The sequence below is a fragment of the Procambarus clarkii genome, chromosome 3 (genome assembly GCF_040958095.1).
Source record: "Procambarus clarkii isolate CNS0578487 chromosome 3, FALCON_Pclarkii_2.0, whole genome shotgun sequence".
In the NCBI taxonomy this organism is placed as follows: domain Eukaryota; kingdom Metazoa; phylum Arthropoda; class Malacostraca; order Decapoda; family Cambaridae; genus Procambarus; species Procambarus clarkii.
In genome coordinates, this window is record NC_091152.1 from 17086411 (window position 1) to 17110689 (window position 24279).

General features: G+C 46.1%; 1 protein-coding gene across 2 annotated transcripts in view; it reads left to right on the forward strand.

Moving 5' to 3' along the window:
- The window catches only part of LOC123760870 (probable glutamate receptor), a 108649-nt gene that overhangs the window by 62922 nt on the left and 21448 nt on the right, over nt 1-24279 (forward strand). For both annotated transcript variants that reach the window (XM_045746666.2, XM_045746667.2), the window contains exons 4-6: nt 9680-9781; nt 10919-11145; nt 23878-24006. In XM_045746666.2, coding sequence (XP_045602622.2) covers nt 9680-9781; nt 10919-11145; nt 23878-24006 — 458 coding nt within the window. The remainder of the gene's footprint in view (nt 1-9679; nt 9782-10918; nt 11146-23877; nt 24007-24279) is intronic.

Consider the following 24279-nt stretch of genomic DNA (forward strand, 5'->3'; position numbering starts at 1 on the left):
CCCCAGCACCGCCGCCGGAGGCCCCAGGAGCCCCAGCACCGCCGCCGGAGGCCCCAGGAGCCCCAGCACCGCCGCCGGAGGCCCCAGGAGCCCCAGCACCGCCGCCGGAGGCCCCAGGAGCCCCAGCACCGCCGCCGGAGGCCCCAGGAGCCCCAGCACCGCCGCCGGAGGCCCCAGGAGCCCCAGCACCGCCGCCGGAGGCCCCAGGAGCCCCAGCACCGCCGCCGGAGGCCCCAGGAGCCCCAGCACCGCCGCCGGAGGCCCCAGGAGCCCCAGCACCGCCGCCGGAGGCCCCAGGAGCCCCAGCACCGCCGCCGGAGGCCCCAGGAGCCCCAGCACCGCCGCCGGAGGCCCCAGGAGCCCCAGCACCGCCGCCGGAGGCCCCAGGAGCCCCAGCACCGCCGCCGGAGGCCCCAGGAGCCCCAGCACCGCCGCCGGAGGCCCCAGGAGCCCCAGCACCGCCGCCGGAGGCCCCAGGAGCCCCAGCACCGCCGCCGGAGGCCCCAGGAGCCCCAGCACCGCCGCCGGAGGCCCCAGGAGCCCCAGCACCGCCGCCGGAGGCCCCAGGAGCCCCAGCACCGCCGCCGGAGGCCCCAGGAGCCCCAGCACCGCCGCCGGAGGCCCCAGGAGCCCCAGCACCGCCGCCGGAGGCCCCAGGAGCCCCAGCACCGCCGCCGGAGGCCCCAGGAGCCCCAGCACCGCCGCCGGAGGCCCCAGGAGCCCCAGCACCGCCGCCGGAGGCCCCAGGAGCCCCAGCACCGCCGCCGGAGGCCCCAGGAGCCCCAGCACCGCCGCCGGAGGCCCCAGGAGCCCCAGCACCGCCGCCGGAGGCCCCAGGAGCCCCAGCACCGCCGCCGGAGGCCCCAGGAGCCCCAGCACCGCCGCCGGAGGCCCCAGGAGCCCCAGCACCGCCGCCGGAGGCCCCAGGAGCCCCAGCACCGCCGCCGGAGGCCCCAGGAGCCCCAGCACCGCCGCCGGAGGCCCCAGGAGCCCCAGCACCGCCGCCGGAGGCCCCAGGAGCCCCAGCACCGCCGCCGGAGGCCCCAGGAGCCCCAGCACCGCCGCCGGAGGCCCCAGGAGCCCCAGCACCGCCGCCGGAGGCCCCAGGAGCCCCAGCACCGCCGCCGGAGGCCCCAGGAGCCCCAGCACCGCCGCCGGAGGCCCCAGGAGCCCCAGCACCGCCGCCGGAGGCCCCAGGAGCCCCAGCACCGCCGCCGGAGGCCCCAGGAGCCCCAGCACCGCCGCCGGAGGCCCCAGGAGCCCCAGCACCGCCGCCGGAGGCCCCAGGAGCCCCAGCACCGCCGCCGGAGGCCCCAGGAGCCCCAGCACCGCCGCCGGAGGCCCCAGGAGCCCCAGCACCGCCGCCGGAGGCCCCAGGAGCCCCAGCACCGCCGCCGGAGGCCCCAGGAGCCCCAGCACCGCCGCCGGAGGCCCCAGGAGCCCCAGCACCGCCGCCGGAGGCCCCAGGAGCCCCAGCACCGCCGCCGGAGGCCCCAGGAGCCCCAGCACCGCCGCCGGAGGCCCCAGGAGCCCCAGCACCGCCGCCGGAGGCCCCAGGAGCCCCAGCACCGCCGCCGGAGGCCCCAGGAGCCCCAGCACCGCCGCCAGAGGCCCCAGGAGCCCCAGCACCGCCGCCAGAGGCCCCAGCATGTAACAGCACATCAGTGCCCGAGTTTGGTCCAGGAACCAAAACATCACACAATACAACTTCTCCGCAGGTGACTTCGTCAGGGTCGAGGCCTGAGACCGACTCCAGCCAACACCTAGACGCGTCGTTCTGAGACGACATCGATTCTGCATCCTGCCAGACCTGGTCGTAGTTTTTCCTGGTATTGTCAACTACTAGTTCACTAGGGCACTCGTATCGTGTCTCCAGGCAACTTTCCATCACATCTAAGTCGCAAGTATCTGCAAGATCCATCGTATTCAAGTTATTCTTTGTCGCGAGATGTGCATTCTCAACATCATCAATTTGCGTCCATAGGCAGACGGAAATATTCCCTTCTTTCAGTCTAACCTGTTCAGGATTTAATCCTATAACACTTCTATTTTTAAGATCTTCCCCGGTTTGGAGTAGCTGTCCTGGTTCTAACACTCCTAGAGACTCTTTGATGTTAAATAACGTTCGTCTCTTCAAAACATTTAGTTCTTCACTTTCCAGGCGTCCACGAATTCCCGTCAAGGAGGATTCTGTAAAATCAAAACCACTACAGATTACTGTCATGATTTACATGAAATTAAGAAATAAATCTGTGTACCATTATTCTTTCAACACTTAGGTGGTCCATATCTAGTTTTTCTACATGAGAATTATCCTGCCGAACTAAATCGCTCCCTCATACCGCGCACTTAATAGGCATACAGACATATTCCCCTTTAAATTAACTATTAAACTTAACCTAGGCTGCATGCAATGAACATTCGATGCAATTAATATGTTTTTTAATGTTATTGCCAAGATGTGTCCATTGAGGAAAAACATCACTTGACAAGTGTAGCTGTAACCAGCATATGTTGGCCGATGACTAGTTAACCGAATTGTGTTGTACCCAGCACATCATACATCTTGTATAAATATCAGCAACAACTCACCGTTGCGAAGGACTAAAATACACATCTTAAAATAGAACTCTAACGGTTGCTGGAGATTAAAAGCCTAAAGATGAGCGAGGGAGAGAGAGCTCCAACAAGCGTCACCACTGTACTCTCGGGAAGCAGTTTACGGACTAAGGCTGTCTAGCAGAGACAACAACAATTAAAATAAGCGGTAAAGAAACTGTGTGATGATCTGCGTCACGTGGCCACTTTCTGTTTTTGCCGTCAGTCGATAGATGGCGCTATCGACTGTCATGGTAGTCAAATCAAAAGCTTTATTCCCTAAATAGCTGTACATATATAATTAGGACAGTTTACATAGATGCCTCGTATGGGCCAAAAGGCCTTCTGCAGTTACCTTTATTATGTTCTTATATATTACAGTACATTAATTACATGCCATAATAACATCATAACAAGTAGACATTGTCGTTATCCTAAACTGTATCACAGATGGCGCTCACCAGAGATTTGTACAATTGAATAACCACTTTCTTTTCCTTGAAATCAAAGGTTTCTTTAACTAATCCCAGGGTTTGGTTGGCTTTTTTATTTTTTTATTTTTTTAAGTTCGTACCTGTTGTGCAACTTTTAATGACTGGTGGAGTCTGACTCCAAGGTCGTTTTCTTCTTTGATCTGCTGCAAGGTAATGTTGTTGATTTAATAGTTGTGATGTGCGTTGTTATGCCCTACATGCAAGGTCTTGCATTTTTCAATATTAAAACTATTTGGATTTTTTCAGTATAAAAAGGTGTTTAGGTTCCGTTGGCGAGAATTTGTATTTGTCGTACGTGGGTGAAGCGTTTACAGCGTTGTGGTTCAAACAAAATTCGTCATTGAAGCACTTGTTCCGGAAGTGCTCGAACGAAATCAGTTGTGAATCAGCCCGTCCTCCAAACAAAGATCCAAAAGTGATTCCATGCACCCGCCAAACCCCCTGTTTATGAATGAAAAACGGTTTACACACGACTCACAACTGCTGACGTTCGAACATATCCGGAACAAGTGCTTCACTGACGAATTTTGTTCGAACCACAACGCTGTAAATGCTTCACCCACGTACTACAAATACAAATAATCGCCAACAGAACCTAAACACCTAACCTATCCTATGCCTATTTATACACAATATGCTAATATATTATAATATTAATTTATACTTGAGAAAATTCCTGTTTTGAATGAACAGCATGTTAAAATTTATGAATGCGTCTGTGGGGTCGACCGCTGGATGTAATGGACTTGAGTCGAGGACAGGTTGATAAATGCTCAGCCCGTCCTCCAAACAAAGACCCAAAAGTGATTCCATGCACCCGCCAATCCCCCTGTTTATGAATGAAAAAAAAAAAAAAGATACAGTATTGTTTTGACCGGATTTCAGCCCCAAGCAGTGAGGGAGTAGTAAATGGTAAGCCAAGAGTTGAGCTGCCACTTGATATGGACAGTTGGTGAAGCCAGGATATGATATTGGAATGCTACTGGGGTGTAGCAGGTTAGAGTGTTGTATGATAATGTTCAATTTTATATATCATGTACAGTGTATGTTTTCTTTGTATATTAAATACATGTGTTAGCTGGCTTTTGCTCTTGTCCTAGTGAAGTTTCCCAGAAAGCGAGTGGGAGAGAGAGGGTCATGGCTGCAGACAGGGTGGCAGAAGATACTAATTCACGAAATAGGGATTTAGGAGATCATTCCAAACAAAGAGAGTTGAGAGTCACGGCGACTTGAGTAGGGTGTGTGCACAAGACAACGAGGCCAGTGATGGAGCCACACCCCTAAATATGTGATGCTGAACCCCTCTCCAAGATCAAGAACCATACAGGGTGATCTCCTAGGTAAATTACAAGCACTCTGGTGTCCATTGCTGGTCGACCGACAGTAGCATTAAGAGTGTGGCTGCCGAGGTCGGTTGTGTGTTCCGTCTGGGAGTGGTTGGGGACGTTGGCCTCCTCTACGGCAGTAACAGTCTGGTGCAACAACCAGAGCTCTCTTTAGGAGGTTTAAGTCCCAAAATCCCCAACCCCTTCAGGGTAAAGATCACCCGTCACATATATATTACCTCCTCGTAGCCTCGTAGGCCTCGGGGCCTCGTAGCCTGGTGGATAGCGCGCAGGACTCGTAATTCTGTGGCGCGGGTTCGATTCCCGCACGAGGCAGAAACAAATGGGTAAAGTTTCTTTCACCCTGAATGCCCCTGTTACCTAGCAGTAAATAGGTACCTGGGAGTTAGTCAGCTGTCACGGGCTGCTTCTTGGGGGTGGAGGCCTGGTCGAGGACCGGGCCGCGGGGACACTAAAGCCCCGAAATCATCTCAAGATAACCTCAAGATACTCGGCACAATTATTAAGCGGTACACTCAAAACGGTCTATCGGGACCAGGTCACGGAGCTGAGTGGTAAAGTCTTACAGAGCCAAGCCGCCTGTAGAGAGCCAGGATGCTTACAGAGCCAAGCCGCCTGTAGAGAGCCAGGAGGCTTACAGAGCCAAGCCGCCTGTAGAGAGCCAGGAGGCTTACAGAGCCAAGCCGCCTGTAGAGAGCCAGGAGGCTTACAGAGCCAAGCCGCCTGTAGAGAGCCAGGAGGCTTACAGAGCCAAGCCGCCTGTAGAGAGCCAGGAGGCTTACAGAGCCAAGCCGCCTGTAGAGAGCCAGGAGGCTTACAGAGCCAAGCCGCCTGTAGAGAGCCAGGAGGCTTACAGAGCCAAGCCGCCTGTAGAGTAAAAAATAGCAGGAAAGGATCCCGGGTGACAGTATAGGCGAGAATCGCCCCTTGGCATCAAAGCAGGAATTATTACCTGTAGCAATTGCCATTGTAGACGAGTCTGGGATATTTTAACCTATACATGTTTAGGTTACATTATTCAAAGAGTTTAGTGGCTTTTGTTGTTTATTAGTCATAGGTACAGCAGTCTGATACTGTAACTGTAATGACGGGTTATGATAGCCGAGACGAGGCCTGGAGTAGACGACAGAGTGAGACCAGGGGTAGGCCGGGTGTGTGAAGCTCCAGTGCGGGACGAGAGTGAGTCTCTGTAGCCAGGCTGAAGCATCTTGCGAGAATAGGAAACTAGACTTTAGTGTTGAATTGTTGCTGGTGAATGTGATGGTGTTGAATACCCGAAGTATATACAGAGTGTTAAGTTACTGAACTGCTACTGGAGTTAAACTGTTGACACTCTGTTGTTGATTTTTAGGTTTGGCTACTCAGAACGAAATGTCCATGTAGCACGGGCTATAGTGCGCCTGTAATTGACTTCGGTTATTAACGATAACCTTGTTACTGTGATATTTGGGTCAAAGTTTTAAATAGAGGTGGAGGTTTCCTCTCCCCCTGTTTCTTTTTTGCTTCTGTTTTAGCACACTGGTTTTAGTCTTGTTTTAATAACTTTATCTGTGTGGCGGATGTAGATGCAAAATGTTCACTAGTGTGTCTCATTCTTCAACTGCTTTTCTAAGCATTGTAGTCGCTGTGAAACTTGCATCTAATGCAGCTGCTGTCACTGGGTTAATGTTGAGTTTGATGCGCAGGGCTTCAGTTGCTTCACATTCCAATAAGTTGTACAATAGTGGCGCCTCTGCACCTGTTCCACAGGTGACGCTCCATTCTTGACTGCTTATATTCCTTGCTTCTCCTGACTTTGTAAATTGAGCGCCATCTTGATGGTTACCTCTCGCCTCTCCCGACTGATTCCTGTACCTTTGGGAAGTATAAATTATAATTAGTGCACATATGATTAGTGTAGAACTTTTTGGAAAGTTGAATTCTTAGGGATAAGTTATGTAGAATTAACAGGAACATCTAATTACCTGCAACTAAAATTCCGTCAACTTTGGAGCAACTATATAATATAGTTAGGTTAATATAGTTAGGCTTAATATTGTTAGGTTAATATAGTTAGGTTAATATAGTTAGGTTAATATAGTTAGGTTAATATAGTTAGGCTTAATATAGTTTCTACAATATATAAGGGAAAGAACAAGGACTCGAGGGGGTTATCATGTATTAATAAGTGCTATCTTGAGGTTATCTTAAGATGATTTCGGGGCTTTTTAGTGTCCCCGCGGCCCGGTCCTCGACTATCTTGAGGTTATCTTAAGATGATTTCGGGGCTTTTTAGTGTCCCCGCGGCCCGGTCCTCGACTATCTTGAGGTTATCTTAAGATGATTTCGGGGCTTTTTAGTGTCCCCGCGGCCCGGTCCTCGACTATCTTGAGGTTATCTTAAGATGATTTCGGGGCTTTTTAGTGTCCCAGCGGCCCGGTCCTCGACCATCTTGAGGTTATCTTAAGATGATTTCGGGGCTTTTTAGTGTCCCCGCGGCCCGGTCCTCGACCATCTTGAGGTTATCTTAAGATGATTTCGGGGCTTTTTAGTGTCCCCGCGGCCCGGTCCTCGACCAGGCCTCCACCCCCAGGAAGCAGCCCGTGACAGCTGACTAACACCCAGGTACCTATTTTACTACTAGGTAACAGGGGCATAGGGTGAAAGAAACTCTGCCCATTGTTTCTCGCCGGCGCCTGGGATCGAACCCAGGACCACAGGATCACAAGTCCAATGTGCTGTCCGCTCGGCCGACCGGCTCCCCAGGGCAGGGGGGGCTAGGGGGCACTGGGAAATTTGACAGATGCAGTGATCATGTATAAAGTTTATGTGTGGTGATGTGTAATCGTGAGTTAGACGAGAACAACTGAATGGTCCTGAGTGTTGGAAATTTCCAAGGATTAATTACTAATCCCTAATACAATAGGATGTATTTCCTGTACTAGGCATTATAATCATTTAATACTTAATTACAAACATTTAGTACTTTAAGAGGCTATTCTTGTGCTAATCATTATATTTTACTAATACTACTAACCAGTAGTGGAATAACATTAATTCATATTATACTGCGTAGTATGTATACCAAACGTTCCCAGTATTCATAGCCGTGTTGCGTCAGCTCACATGACTGAGAAAAACATTTATATTCCAGAGAACTGTGATACATTCTCCTTTATTTCAGCATTCTTTTACAAGACTTATTAGTTGATAATATATTTACCATTGTTCCAGTAATATAACATTGTTTGCTGAGATCACTTTATACAGTTAGGAACTGTTATCACAGGGTATTCATGGAGGAATAACTTTCCCCTTTAGCTTTTTCGTCTATGTGAACTTCGTTTTATTTTAATTGTCACATCGCGAGAATTTAATTAATATTATCTTCCTTATGATAAACCTTGTCTTTATTATCTTGCATCGTTGTACGAATCATAGTAGAATTTTACTCCGTTCCCACACTCCATGCTACCGCGCATGCGCAAGCGATGGAGGAGACGCAGCCATTATTCTCAGAGAGAAAGAGTGTCTGGAAGCTTTCTAGAGTTACCGACTCGTTATTGCAACATCCTTGCTGCTGCAGACGTTAGAGTGACGGAGCAGCTTCATCATTTCTCAGACACCAGTATCGGCAAACTCTAAGTTCCTATATACTGTTATTGTTTGTGATCACAATATAATATTAGATAGGACGTTTGTCGTCACACTGCATGACCACTAAAAATAACAAGTGAGTTTTATTTCAGGGCGCTCTCACATTTCATTTAGAAATATATGTAGTATTATATCTCTTTAAATAGTATTTACATACTGCCCGTATTTCAGCCTGTGTCTTATTGGCAAGAAAGGAGGTAAACCTTAGCCTCGGTCACGTGTTCCTAGGGGGTCCGTCTAATTACCACAAGCTACCACAAACTACACAAACTTCAGAAAGCTTCCTGGCAATACGTTAGTAATGAATAAATATGATATATTTACTCATTATAATGTTGGTGCTGAATGTACAACATGAAAAAACATAATTTTAATCTGAAAAAGTATCTTTTTATAAAGAAATTAGACGAAAATAAAAAGCTGGTGACGCCAAATCAAGTCGACGATCCAAGCTTCGGTTAGGTTAGGTTAGGTTTGGTTAAGTTAGGTTAGGTTAGGTTAGGATAGGTTAGGTTAGGTTAGGTCAGCCTAACTTAATATATCATATTTATTCATTACTAACGTATTGCCAGGAAGCTTTCTGAAGCTTGTGTAGCTTGTTGTAGCTTGTGGTAGCTTGTGGTAATTAGACGGACCGGTTCCTAGGATATCCTGATGCAACAAGTTTCAGTGACGAGTATTACCAGACTCATGCTACTATTTCATCATGGAGCTAAGCTGTAATTTCGTTCTTATAGTTTCATGGAACATTTCCTTGATTAATTGAATGATTTCTTATGATAAGATTTAATCTATATACCTGCATTTCTTATTTCATCATATAAGAAATTTGTTATACACTACATACATTATATAAATTAACCTTATAGAATAACCCCTCAAAATGTGTTATGGGAAGCGGCTTTACAATTTATAGAATCTACAGTTCATTTATTATACATTAATAGGATTGTTGTATTATTAGATTTTAATTGCATTTAATCATAGAGATCCATAAGCCACTGGTTCTCTCATTTAGAATAGAATTCTGGTCCTTCGAGCATATAAGAATTATATATTATTTTATTAGCATATAATCAAGAACCACATTTCCCCACACTGAGTATGCCGGTGAAGCCGTATGGATTCTGTGCCAGTGGTCAGGGTTGTGTGGATGTAGCGGTGTTGATTGTCCTGGAGAGAGCTGTAGCAGCAGTGGCCACAGGGAAGGATTGCTTGGAGCCAGTATGTATGTATGTACAGTGTTCCAGGGTAGATGATCAGAACGAGACTGAAACAGGAATGCAGCACAGGCCTTGGCGACGGAGGCCCAGAACATGACGGACCAGAGCTATAACGGGACAGTTGGCAACATTCACCAGGCTTGACAGCCTGCATTTGGTCGAGGCCATAGACGACCTCTGAGCCTACCAACAAATCACGAACGATGGCACTGAATCGTTGAAACAATGACACAGTGATGGGGTACCCAACCCCATCACTAAACTCTTAGTGCTGGGGTAGGGTACCTCAGGTGACGGGGGTATACAATACCTTAAGTGGTGGGTGTAGGGTACCTCAGGTGATGGAGGGAGGGTACCTCATGACAGAATGGTACATTTCCAGCGGCTGCCGTTTGGTGTGTCGGTGTTCGAGGTGCGAGGTGACAGGCAGGACGCGAACGCGCTGCACGAGCGCACCTCCAGCATGGTCAGCGAGGCCCGCAAGGTGAGTCACACTCATTAATGAGGCGGAGGGAAGAGACAACCTTGCCATTACTGGTACAATGGGTTTGATACCCATGTAGCCTTCACCCTATTGCCTGCAATTAAAGGTCATTTGCAATAAAATAAATTATTTCTTTATAATTGAAATGCAACATTCATTCTTCGCCAGTATAGATCTGTAGCTTTGTTGTTCAACAAACTGCAGTTTACGATAAGATATGCATTTTCAAATCAAATTCCAATATGAGCTTGATATATTTTTGTAAGAGTTTCACAACCACACACAACCTAATAAGATATTCAGCTCACATAACACCACAAACTAGGCTGGTACAACAAGGACAGAGATCGCCTGATAAAGATAGTGTTTACAAACGAGATCACGAAGTCAATTCTAGCAAGGAAAAGCCATCTGTTCTATGTAAGAGGATACAGGGAAGTATTCCTCCAGAGGGACCTGATGAAGGAAGAGAGGGTAATGGCAGTAGAAGCAATAACGAAGTGCAGGGGGGAGAGGAGAGAACCAGGGAACTATAACCCCCAACACAACAGTCCTGGAAGGGAGTGGGGAACTCCCAATCAGCACCCCAGAGGAGAGGACAACACCCTTCACCTTCCTCCCCACAGCAACCCTTGTTACTCTGAACTCTCGCTGTCCCCATTCAGCCACACCCTCACTATCACATACTATCTATCACTATGACACTATCTCACAGCATCACACAACACAAGATACACACACAGCCACACCCCTCACTATCACACACACGGTAGTTCAAATATTACACTCATCAACCACAACAACAATTCAGTTGTTCAAATTCTAATGAGAGCCATTTCGTAATATCTGTGATGATATAATGAGTCACTATAATGTTTACATTTTAGATAACATGTTGACCAGAGCACACACTAGAAGGTGAAGGGACGACGACGTTTCGGTCCGTCCTGGACCATTCTCAAGTCGATTGTGAGAATTCACAATCGACTTGAGAATGGTCCAGGACGGACCGAAACGTCGTCGTCGTCCCTTCACCTTCTAGTGTGTGGTCTGGTCAACATACTTTAGCCACGTTATTGTGACTCATCGCCTGCTTTTAGATAACATGTTAAACTATTTTTAACCGCCGTATAACAGGTTGGACGAGCGTCGTGGTGCCTCACGGTGGTGGCGGCGAGCAGCGACGTCGCCTTCCTCACTACCTTCGCCAGGAGGGCCTCGAGGAGCCGCCTGCTGCGTCCAGCAGCACGGCTCCTCCTCCTCACTCACAGTTCTCTAGTAAATAATTCTGACTTCAGCAGCGTCTTCTCCAAGATGAACGCCTTGACGCTCGTTCTCGAACACAACTCCAACCACCATCTGCAGTAAGAAATGTCAATAGCTTTATAAATAAAAATGGAAATGTCCGTTTGTTCAAAACCGCTAATGTCCGTTTGTTCAAAATCGCTAATGTCCGTTTGTTCAAAATCGCTAATGTCCGTTTGTTCAAAATCGCTAATGTCCGTTTGTTCAAAATCGCTAATGTCCGTTTGTTCAAAATCGCTAATCTCCGAAAGTTCTTCACCGATTGCTTTGAAATTTTCACACAACATTCCATTCGCATCTGGGCGGGTTTTTATATACCTACTATATAGATGTCACGTCTGTGACGGTTAAAAAAAAAAAAATGCTTCTTTTGAAAAACTGTGTTTTTCATGTGAGGGGAAATCTTTGAAACCTCCTTACCGATTTCTTTGATATTTTGACACAACGTTGCATTCGAATAAGCACGTCTTTTTATATACCTACTATATACATGCTTCACCTGTGACAGAGAAAAACATTTTTTTTTTTTTAAACAGAGCCATCTGCTGGACGTAAGAGTTGTAATCTCCGAAAGCTCTTCATCTATTGCTTGGAAATTTTGGCACAACATTCCATTCGAGTACGCGCATGTTTTTATATACCTACTATATAGATGCCACCCCTGTGACAGGCAATAACATGCGCGTTTAAAAAACAGCGCCATCTGTTGCACATAAGACCGACACACGCTATACTAATTACATTAAGATTCTATTTCAATGTTCCCGATTTCATTGATAAATTGAATTTTCATAGATTTCGATTTATTTTAATTTTGATTTAATTATTTTGTGTGACATTGTGTTAGAATTGAGCTGTGTTGTTCACCATACCGTTCATTTCATGAATATAATTTTTTTTTTTTTTTTTTTCATTTCGTTTTTTAAATGTTTTTCTTATATTTCAGTGATTGGAACATGAGATCAGTTGATGTTCCTAATTTTCTGATGGGAACATCAGATCATTTGGGAATGCATCGGACGAGGGAGTGGGGAATGGTGGGGAGGACGAGGGGAGGGAAGTAGGGGATGGTGGGGGGACGAGGGAACAGGGGAGCGGGGAATGGTTAGAAAGACGAGGGGACGGGGGAGTGGGGAATGGTTAGAAGGACGAGGGGACGGGGGAGTGGGGAATGGTTAGAAGGACGAGGGAACAGGGGAGTGGGGAATGGTTAGAAAGACGAGGGGACGGGGGAGTGGGGAATGGTTGGGAGGACCAAGGGATGGGAGAGGGGGGGGGGATGGTGGGAGAGGACTGGGAGACAGGGGAGAGGTTGCTGTGGCTCAGCTGTGGCTCAGCTGTGGGAATGGAACTATCAAGCGAAAGAGCCAAGCCACCACGACAATATAGCACTTGGAGGGAATAATGATTGGGATTTGGGATGGGACGGGGGGAAGGAAAGGAATGGTGCCCAACCTCTTGGACGGTCGGGGATTGAACGCCGACCTGCATGAATCTACCGTCCACCCCAAGTGGTTGGACTTGGAGAGAATTTAATAAATAGAATGCACTAGGAAGTGATACTATGGAGACTGACTCCATTCACAGTTTCAAGTGTTGATATAAGAGAGGTGAATAGGCTTAGGGGCTAGTAATTGACGGTTGAGAGGCGGGACCGAAGGTCAGAAGCTCAACCCCCGCATGCACAGGTCCACAATTAAGTACACACACACACACACACACACACACACACACACACACACACACACACACACACACACACCAGTGTACTGGTGTTTGAGTACTTGATTGAAGAAGGGTTATTGAACTCGAGGAGGGATACCGAAACCAAAAGGTTAGCATACCGAAAGGGAAACTATGAGGGGATAAGAAAATTCCTAACAGATATAGCATGGGAAACAGAGCTCAGGGGAAAGACGGCCCAAGATATGATGGATTACATCACGCAGAAGTGCAAGGACGCAGCAAACAAGTTTGTCCCAGTCCAAAAGGAAAACAGAGAAATGAAGATGAGAAACCCATGGTTTAATCATAGATGTAGGCTAGCTAAGCAGCAAAGTAAAAGGGCATGGAGAAACTATAGGAATAACAGGACACTGGAGAGCAGAGAAAGATACCAGAATGCCAGGAATGAATATGTCAGGATGAGAAGAGAGGCAGAAAGACAATACGAAAATGACATCGCAAGCAAGGCAAAGACTCAGCCTAAATTGTTGCATAGCCACATTAGGAGAAAAACAACAGTAAAGGAACAGGTTATGAGATTAAGGATAGGGGCGGAAGGATTCACTACAAATGACAAGGAAGTGTGTGAGGAATTGAATAAGAAATTCCAGGAGGTCTTCACCTTAGAACAAGGAGAAATTCCAGAGGTAAGTGAGGGAATAGCTAACCAGGAACCACTGGAAGAGTTTGAGATTACCAGTGGGGAAGTAAGGAAGTGTTTACTAGAGTTGGACGTGACGAAGGCTATAGGCCCAGATGGAATCTCCCCTTGGGTTCTAAAGGAAGGAGCAAGAGAACTGAGCCTACCACTCTCCATAGTGTATAACAAATCACTGGCAACAGGGGAACTGCCAGATACTTGGAAAGCAGCTAACGTAGTCCCGATATACAAGAAAGGGGATAGACAGGAGGCACTGAACTACAGGCCAGTGTCCCTAACCTGCATACCATGCAAGCTGATGGAGAAGATTGTGCGAAAAAAACTAGTGGAGCATCTGGAGCGAAGGAACTTTGTAACACAGCATCAACATGGGTTCAGGGATGGCAGGTCCTGCCTCACAGGGTTACTTGAATTCTACGACCAGGCAACAAAAATAAGGCAAGAAAGAGAAGGGTGGGCAGACTGCATATTTTTGGATTGTCAGAAAGCCTTTGATACAGTGCCACACAAGAGGCTAGTGCGAAAGTTGGAGATGCAGGCTGGAGTGAGAGGGAAGGTACTCCGGTGGATAGAGGAATACCTAAGCAACAGGAGACAACGAGTCTGTGTGAGGGGTGAGGTCTCAGATTGGCGAGACGTCACAAGTGGAGTCCCGCAGGGGTCAGTCCTTGGACCTATACTGTTTCTGGTATATGTAAATGATCTCCCAGAGGGTATAGATTCGTTCCTCTCAATGTTTGCCGACGATGCAAAAATTATGAGGAGGATTGAAACAGAGGATGATAGTAGGAGGCTACAAGATGACCTGGATAGACTGAGTGAATGGTCCAACAAATGGCTGTTGAAGTTCAACCCGAGTAAATGCAAAGTAATGAAACTAGGCAGTGGAAACAGGAGGCCAGGCACAGGATACAGAATAGGAGATGAAGTACTTAATGAAACAGACAGAGAGAAAGATCTAGGAGTTGATATCACACCAAACCTGTCTCCTGAAGCCCACATAAAGAGAATAACGTCTGCGGCATATGCGAGGCTGGCTAACATCAGAACGGCGTTCAGGAACCTGTGTAAGGAATCATTCAGAATCTTGTACACCACATATGTAAGACCAATCCTGGAGTATGCGGCCCCAGCATGGAGCCCGTACCTTGTCAAGCACAAGACGAAGCTGGAAAAAGTCCAAAGGTATGCTACTAGACTAGTCCCAGAACTAAGAGGCATGAGTTATGAGGAAAGGCTGCGGGAAATGCACCTCACGACACTGGAAGACAGAAGAGTAAGGGGGGACATGATCACAACCTACAAAATCCTCAGGGGAATCGACCGGGTAAACAAGGACGAACTTTTCAACACTGGTGGGACGCGAACAAGGGGACACAGGTGGAAGCTGAGTACCCAAATGAGCCACAGAGACGTTAGAAAGAACTTTTTCAGTGTCAGAGTAGTTAGCAAATGGAATGCATTAGGAAGTGATGTGGTGGAGGCTGACTCCATTCACAGTTTCAAATGTAGATATGATAGAGCCCAATAGGCTCAGGAATCTGTACACCAGTTGATTGACGGTTGAGAGGCGGGACCAAAGAGCCAGAGCTCAACCCCCGCAAGCACAATTAGGTGAGTACAATTAGGTGAGTACACACACACACACACACACACACACACACACACACACACACACACACACACACACACACACACACACACACACACACACACACACACACACACCAAAGAGCCAAAGCTCAACCCCCGCAAGCACAAATAAGTGAGTACACACACACACACACACACACACACACACACACACACACACACACACACACACACACCAAAGAGCCAAAGCTCAACCCCCGCAAGCACAAATAAGTGAGTACACACACACACACACACACACACACACACACACACACACACAAGACATGATGGACTACATCACGCAGAAGTGCAAGGAAGCAGCAAACAAGTTTTGTCCCAGTCCAAAAGGAAAACAAAATGAAGATGAGAAACCCATGGTTTAATCAGAGATGTAGGCTAGCTAAGCAGCAAAGTAAAAGGGCATGGAGAAACTATAGGAATAACAGGACACTGGAGAGCAGAGAAAGATACCAGAATGCCAGGAATGAATATGTCAGGATGAGAAGAGAGGCAGAAAGACAATACGAAAATGACATCGCGAGCAAGGCAAAGACTCACCCTAAATTGCTGCACAGCCACATCAGGAGAAAAACGATAGTAAAGGAACAGGTAATGAAATTAAGGATAGGGGCAGAAGCATTCACTACAAACGACAAGGAGTTGTGTGAGGAACTGAATAGAAAATTCCAGGAGGTCTTCACCTTAGAGCAAGGAGAAATTCCAGAGATACGAGAGGGAATAGTTAACCAGGAACCACTGGAAGAGTTTGCGATTACCAGTGGGGAAGTAAGGAAGTGTTTACTAGAATTGGATGTGACAAAGGCTATAGGCCCAGATGGAATCTCCCCTTGGATACTAAAGGAAGGAGCAGAAGCACTGTGCTTACCACTCTCCATAGTGTATAATAAATCACTGGCAACAGGGAAACTGCCAGAAATTTGGAAAGCGGATAATATAGGGCCGATATATAAGATAGGAGGCACTGAACTACAGGCCAGTGTCCCTAACCTGCATACCATGCAAGCTGATGGAGAAGATTGTGAGAAGAAAGATAATGGAACATCTGGAGTGAAAGGACTTTGTAACACTGCATCAACATGGGTTCAGGGATGGCAAGTCCTGCCTCACAGGGTTACTTGAATTCTACGACCAGGCAACAAAAATCAGACAAGAAAGAGAGGGATGGGCAGACTGCATATTTTGGATTGTCAGAAAGCCTTTGATACAGTACCACACAAGAGGCTAGTGAAAAAGCTGGAGATGCAGGCTGTAGTGAAAGGGAAGGTACTCCGGTGGATAAGGGAGTACCTAAGCAACAGAAGACAGCGAGTCACTGTGAGGGGAGAGGTCTCAGATTGGCGAGACGTCACAAGTGGAGTCCCGCAGGAGTCAGTCCCTGGATCTATACTGTTTCTGATATATGTAAATGATCTGCCGGAGGGTATAGACTCGTTTCTCTCAGTGTTTGCTGATAACGCAAAAATTATGAGGAGGATTGAAACAGAAGATGATAGTAGGAGGCTACAAGATGACCTAGACAGATTGAATGAATGGTCCAACATATGGCTGCTCAAGTTCAACCCGAGTAAATGCAAAGTAATGAAACTAGGCGGTGGAAACAGAAGGGCAGACACAGGATACAGAATGGGAGATGAAGTACTTTATGAAACGGACAGAGAGAAAGATCTAAGAGTTGATATCACACCAAACCTGTCTCCTGATGCCCACATAAAGAGAATAACGTCTGCGGCATATGCGAGGCTGGCTAACATCAGAACAGCGTTCAGGAACCTGTGTAAGGAATCCTTCAGAATCTTGTACACCACATATGTAAGACCAATCCTGGAGTATGCGGCCCCAGCATGGAGCCCGTACCTTGTCAAGCACAAGACGAAGCTGGAAAAAGTCCAAAGGTATGCCACTAGACTAGTCCCAGAACTAAGAGGCATGAGTTATGAGGAAAGGCTGCGAGAGATGCACCTTACGACACTGGAAGACAGAAGCGTAAGGGGAGACATGATCACTACCTACAAAATCCTCAGTGGTATTGACAGTTTAGACAAGGATAAACTATTCAACACTGGTGGTACGCGAACAAGGGGATACAGGTGGAAACTGAGTACCCAAATGAGCCACAGGGACGTTAGGAAGAACTTTTTAAGTATCAGAGTAGTTAACAGGTGGAATGCATTGGGCAGTGATGTGGCGGAGGCTGACTCCATACACACTCAATTTTAAATGTAGATATGATAGAGCCCAATAGGCTCAGGAATCTGTACACCAGTTGACTGACGGTTGAGAGGCAGGACCAAAGAGCCAAAGCTCAACCCCCCCCCGAAGCACAATTGGTGAGTACAATTAGGTGTACACACACACATACAAAGGTTGAAACTGAAGCCCATATCAAGAGGATAATATCAGCGGCATATGCCAGGTTGGCTAACATAAGAACGGCCTTTAGAAACTTGTGTAAGGAATCATTCAGAATCTTGTATACCACATATGTCAGACCAATCCTGGAGTATGCGGCTCCAGCATGGAGTCCATATCTAGTCAAGCATAAGACTAAACTGGAAAAGGTTCAAAGGTTTGCTATCAGACTAGTACCCGAGCTGAGAGGTATGAGCTACGAGGAGAGACTACGGGAATTAAACCTCACTTCGTTGGAAGACAGAAGAGTTAGGGGGGACATGATCACCACATTCAAGATTCTCAAGGGAATCGACAGGGTAGATAAAGACAAGCTATTTAACACAAGGGGAACACGCACAAGGGGACACAGGTGGAAACTGAGTGCCCAAATGAGCCACAGAGATATTAGAAAGAACTTTTTTAGTGTCAGAGTGGTTGACAAATGGAATGCATTAGGGGGTGATGTGGTGGAGGCTGACTCCATACACAGTTTCAAATGTAGATATGACAGAGCCCGATAGGCTCAGGAATCTGTACACCTGTTGATTGACGGTTGAGAGGCGGGACCAAAGAGCCAGAGCTCAACCCCCGCAAACACAACTAGGTGAGTACAACTAGGTGAGTACACAGGTGGAAAATGAGTGCCCAAATGAGCCACAGAGATATTAGAAAGAACTTTTTTAGTGTCAGAGTGGTTGGCAAATGGAATGCACTAGGAAGTGATGTGGTGGAGGCTGACTCCATACACAGTTTCAAGTGTAGATATGGTAGAGCCCAATAGGCTCAGGAATCTGTACACCTGTTGATTGACGGTTGAGAGGCGGGACCAAAGAGCCAGAGCTCAACCCCCGCAAACACAACTAGGTGAGTACAACTAGGTGAGTACACAGGTGGAAAATGACTGCCCAAATGAGCCACAGAGATATTAGAAAGAACTTTTTTAGTGTCAGAGTGGTTGGCAAATGGAATGCACTAGGAAGTGATGTGGTGGAGGCTGACTCCATACACAGTTTCAAGTGTAGATATGGTAGAGCCCAATAGGCTCAGGAATCTGTACACCTGTTGATTGACGGTTGAGAGGCGGGACCAAAGAGCCAGAGCTCAACCCCCGCAGCACAATTAGGTGAGTATACACACACACACACACACACACACACACACACACACACACACACACACACACACACACACACACACACACACACACACACCCGCAACAACCACAAGATAACACCGTACATCAACCCTAATACCATATACCAACCCAATGACTCCTGGTTCAGTCTTGACGCCGAGTGGACGTCTGGACTCCGCCTGGGAACCGACACCTCACGTTGTGTTTTGCGATTTTGGCTACTGCCGTTTGGCATCCCTGTTCAACGGTCTAATTTGTACGACGCATACTCACATATCGCCTTGGGTCACGGGATTGGTAATAGATTGTTCTTTTAACGTGTTCAGACTGGTTCTCCCGGCGTCTGCTCTGTAGCACTGGATGTCTTCTGCGTTTTGGCTGGGAGGCCGAGTTTTTTTTTTCACCCTTAGGGACTCCTGGGGTTCTTTGTGTATGGATAGTCTGGATGTCTATGGTTCCTTGATGCGAGGCATACTAGTTTCAGTGACCGGCGTCACTCCTTTCGTCATTTAGCTTGGCGATTCACCCTTTCCGGGCTTCGGGATTAGCCCTTTAAGGGTACTGCAGGGGGCCATCCGATCCCACGATCGTCGTCGCCTCTAAATCCATCAACACCAACCCGCCTCACAAGTATCCCTTCAGTTCTAGTGACGAGAAACACCCAAAATTTTCATGAGGAAGCCGCCGACCACAGTCGACCGCAACATCATCCGGTTTACCTTAATTATTATTACGCAACACACAAACATCATTGCGAACTCTACAAACGTCGCGTACTCTTGTAACTTTTCGTTCTCAGTCCTGACTGTGTGTATGGCGTAGCGAAGGACATTGTTTTGCCTCTAGTACTGGAAAGCCGTCATAAGGGTGCCGACGACGGGCACGTGGGACACCTCCACAGTTGGAATCTCCAGCAGAACATAAGGCTAGTTCCTGAAGAGATCATATACCTTATCGAACTGCGGGATCCGATGAAATGTTTTGAAGATGTCGTCTTGGGAGAGAATCTCCTTCCATAACTGGACGTACAGCTTGTCGTTCTGCTCCTTTTGTAGTTGCAGGTAAGGACGGCTGGCCATGTATGCCCCGACCACCACCACCACCACCACCACCAAACTGGTTACCAAGAATTTCCTCACGCCAAAATTCATCTCGGTAAACTGGTCCAATTAAGAAAAAATATAAAAGTCATATCATGTAGCTTACGAACGTCGGTCTGATATCCGGGATACTATTTTATTTAGTCACGTTGGAATTCTTGTATTAGCTTGAAATTGGTGTATTAGATTGAAAATACTGTATTAGACTAGATTTATCGTATTAGAAACGATTAACTGTTCGAAAAGTGACTATCGTGTTACTACTAACATAGAGCAGCCATTGTGTTTTGACTATTGTAGCGATATCTGTGTTGACTACTTCATAGTAGATTTTGTGTGTTGACTATTGTATAGTGACCAATGTGTTGTGGTAAGTGTTGAGACATGAGAGTTGACTAGTGTATAGTGATCATTGTCTTGTGTCTAGTGTATAGTGGTCATTGTCTTGTGTCTAGTGTATAGTGGTCATTGTCTTGTGTCTCGTGTATAGTGTATAGTGGTCATTGTCTTGTGTCTGGTGTATAGTGGTCATTGTCTTGTGTCTAGTGTATAGTGGTCATTGTCTTGTGTCTAGTGTATAGTGGTCATTGTCTTGTGTCTAGTGTATAGTGGTCATTGTATTGTGTCTAGTGTATAGTGGTCATTGTCTTGTGTCTGGTGTATAGTGGTCATTGTCTTGTGACTAGTGTATAGTGATCATTGTCTTGTGTCTAGTGTATAGTGGTCATTGTCTTGTGTCTGGTGTATAGTGGTCATTGTCTTGTGTCTAGTGTATAGTGGTCATTGTCTTGTGTCTAGTGTATAGTGATCATTGTCTTGTGTCTAGTGTATAGTGGTCATTGTCTTGTGTCTAGTGTATAGTGGTCATTGTCTTGTGTCTAGTGTATAGTGTATAGTGATCATTGTCTTGTGTCTGGTGTATAGTGGTCATTGTCTTGTGTCTAGTGTATAGTGGTCATTGTCTTGTGTCTGGTGTATAGTGGTCATTGTCTTGTGACAAGTGTATAGTGGTCATTGTCTTGTGTGTAGTGTATAGTGGTCATTGTCTTGTGACTAGTGTATAGTGATCATTGTCTTGTGACTAGTGTATAGTGGTCATTGTCTTGTGTGTAATGTATAGTGGTCATTGTCTTGTGTCTAGTGTATAGTGATCATTGTCTTGTGTCTAGTGTATAGTGTATAGTGATCATTGTCTTGTGTCTGGTGTATAGTGATCATTGTCTTGTGTCTGGTGTATAGTGATCATTGTCTTGTGTCTGGTGTATAGTGGTCATTGTCTTGTGACTAGTGTATAGTGGTCATTGTCTTGTGTGTAGTGTATAGTGGTCATTGTCTTGTGTCTAGTGTATAGTGATCATTGTCTTGTGTCTAGTGTATAGTGATCATTGTCTTGTGTATAGTGTATAGTGATCATTGTCTTGTGTCTGATGTATAGTGATCATTGTCTTGTGTCTGGTGTATAGTGGTCATTGTCTTGTGTCTGGTGTATAGTGATCATTGTCTTGTGTCTAGTGTATAGTGTATAGTGATCATTGTCTTGTGTCTGGTGTATAGTGATCATTGTCTTGTGTCTGGTGTATAGTGGTCATTGTCTTGTGTCTGGTGTATAGTGATCATTGTCTTGTGTCTAGTGTATAGTGTATAGTGATCATTGTCTTGTGTCTGGTGTATAGTGATCATTGTCTTGTGTCTGGTGTATAGTGATCATTGTCTTGTGTCTGGTGTATAGTGGTCATTGTCTTGTGACTAGTGTATAGTGGTCATTGTCTTGTGACTAGTGTATAGTGGTCATTGTCTTGTGTCTGGTGTATAGTGATCATTGTCTTGTTACTAGTGTATAGTGGTCATTGTCTTGTGACTAGTGTATAGTGGTCATTGTCTTGTGTCTGGTGTATAGTGATCATTGTCTTGTGTCTAGTGTATAGTGGTCATTGTCTTGTGTCTAGTGTATAGTGGTCATTGTCTTGTGTCTAGTGTATAGTGGTCATTGTCTTGTGTCTAGTGTATAGTGATCATTGTCTTGTGTCTAGTGTATAGTGGTCATTGTCTTGTGTCTAGTGTATAGTGATCATTGTCTTGTGACTAGTGTATAGTGGTCATTGTCTTGTGTCTGGTGTATAGTGGTCATTGTCTTGTGTCTAGTGTATAGTGTATAGTGATCATTGTCTTGTGTCTGGTGTATAGTGTATAGTGATCATTGTCTTGTGTCTAGTGTATAGTGTATAGTGATCATTGTCTTGTGTCTGATGTATAGTGATCATTGTCTTGTGTCTAGTGTATAGTGATCATTGTCTTGTGTCTGGTGTATAGTGGTCATTGTCTTGTGTCTGGTGTATAGTGATCATTGTCTTGTGTCTGGTGTATAGTGGTCATTGTCTTGTGTCTGGTGTATAGTGGTCATTGTCTTGTGTCTAGTGTATAGTGATCATTGTCTTGTGTCTGGTGTATAGTGGTCATTGTCTTGTGACTAGTGTATAGTGATCATTGTCTTGTGTCTAGTGTATAGTGGTCATTGTCTTGTGTCTAGTGTATAGTGGTCATTGTCTTGTGACTAGTGTATAGTGGTCATTGTCTTGTGTCTGGTGTATAGTGGTCATTGTCTTGTGTCTGGTGTCTAGTGTATAGTGGTCATTGTCTTGTGTCTGGTGTATAGTGATCATTGTTTTGTGTCTATTGTATAGTGGTCATTGTCTTGTGTCTAGTGTATAGTGGTCATTGTCTTGTGTCTGGTGTATAGTGGTCATTGTCTTGTGTCTGGTGTATAGTGGTCATTGTCTTGTGTCTAGTGTATAGTGATCATTGTCTTGTGTCTGGTGTACAGTGGTCATTGTCTTGTGACTAGTGTATAGTGATCATTGTCTTGTGTCTAGTGTATAGTGGTCATTGTCTTGTGTCTAGTGTATAGTGGTCATTGTCTTGTGTCTGGTGTATAGTGGTCATTGTCTTGTGACTAGTGTATAGTGATCATTGTCTTGTGTCTGGTGTCTAGTGTATAGTGGTCATTGTCTTGTGTCTGGTGTATAGTGATCATTGTCTTGTGTCTATTGTATAGTGGTCATTGTCTTGTGTCTAGTGTATAGTGGTCATTGTCTTGTGACTAGTGTATAGTGATCATTGTCTTGTGTCTAGTGTATAGTGATCATTGTCTTGTGTCTAGTGTATAGTGATCATTGTCTTGTGTCTAGTGTATAGTGATCATTGTCTTGTGTCTAGTGTATAGTGATCATTGTCTTGTGTCTAGTGTATAGTGGTCATTGTCTTGTGACTAGTGTATAGTGATCATTGTCTTGTGTCTAGTGTATAGTGATCATTGTCTTGTGTCTAGTGTATAGTGATCATTGTCTTGTGACTAGTGTATAGTGATCATTGTCTTGTGTCTAGTGTATAGTGATCATTGTCTTGTGACTAGTGTATAGTGATCATTGTCTTGTGACTAGTGTATAGTGGTCATTGTCTTGTGACTAGTGTATAGTGATCATTGTCTTGTGTCTAGTGTATAGTGATCATTGTCTTGTGTCTAGTGTATAGTGATCATTGTCTTGTGACTAGTGTATAGTGATCATTGTCTTGTGTCTAGTGTATAGTGATCATTGTCTTGTGTCTAGTGTATAGTGATCATTGTCTTGTGTCTAGTGTATAGTGGTCATTGTCTTGTGACTAGTGTATAGTGATCATTGTCTTGTGTCTAGTGTATAGTGATCATTGTCTTGTGACTAGTGTATAGTGGTCATTGTCTTGTGCTTCTAACTCTAGTGTTTGTGTACAGATAATTAGTGTGTACAGGACTTTCTCAGCTCCGTTCCAATCCTCATAACTATTCATTTGATTGGGTTAAATTCTTACTTCCATTTTTCATTCCTGATCAGAAGCTGTTCAGGTAACATGGATGCCGTGGTCATTCTCACTCTGGGTCGCGTAACTGATGCTCTCGAAATCATAGGAGCTGCTTTTAAGTCTCTTGTTGTTTCTATGAGCCTGGAACCCAAATCAGTGACAATTAAGGCTCTAGTTACTCTCTTCTCGTGGGTCAAACGTCAGGGATTCGATATAGGCAAAGTTGTTGCGATGGTGTAGTTCCCAATGCTTATTAGACTTGACGGCTTCTAAAGCTGGTTCATTACAGGTGTGGTGCATACATCCAGCTGCCCTACAGTACCCCGGATGCCCAGGCGGTGAAGGTGGCTCTATGGACACCCCAGCGAGGCCTCGCCCTCACCTCCCGTCTGCCTCTCTTCCCTCACAAGTTCTTCAGGTGTGTAGAACTTTCATTAGATTTGCCAACTACTGAATTCACCATGACAGGTTTGGTTTAAGGCAATTTTCCCTCGATGTTCCCTCTCTCTCATCTGCCCTCCCCCCCCTCCCTCTCTTGCACGTCAATCATTTCACTCCTTCCTTCCCTGAGTCTTGTACTTCAAAGTCACCCTGTACCTTGTACCACCACTCCCAGTGATAGTTCTTAAGACATGCAGCCTCACTAGTGTAAGTGTTTACATCAATTTTATATTGTGATGTTGAACTCACA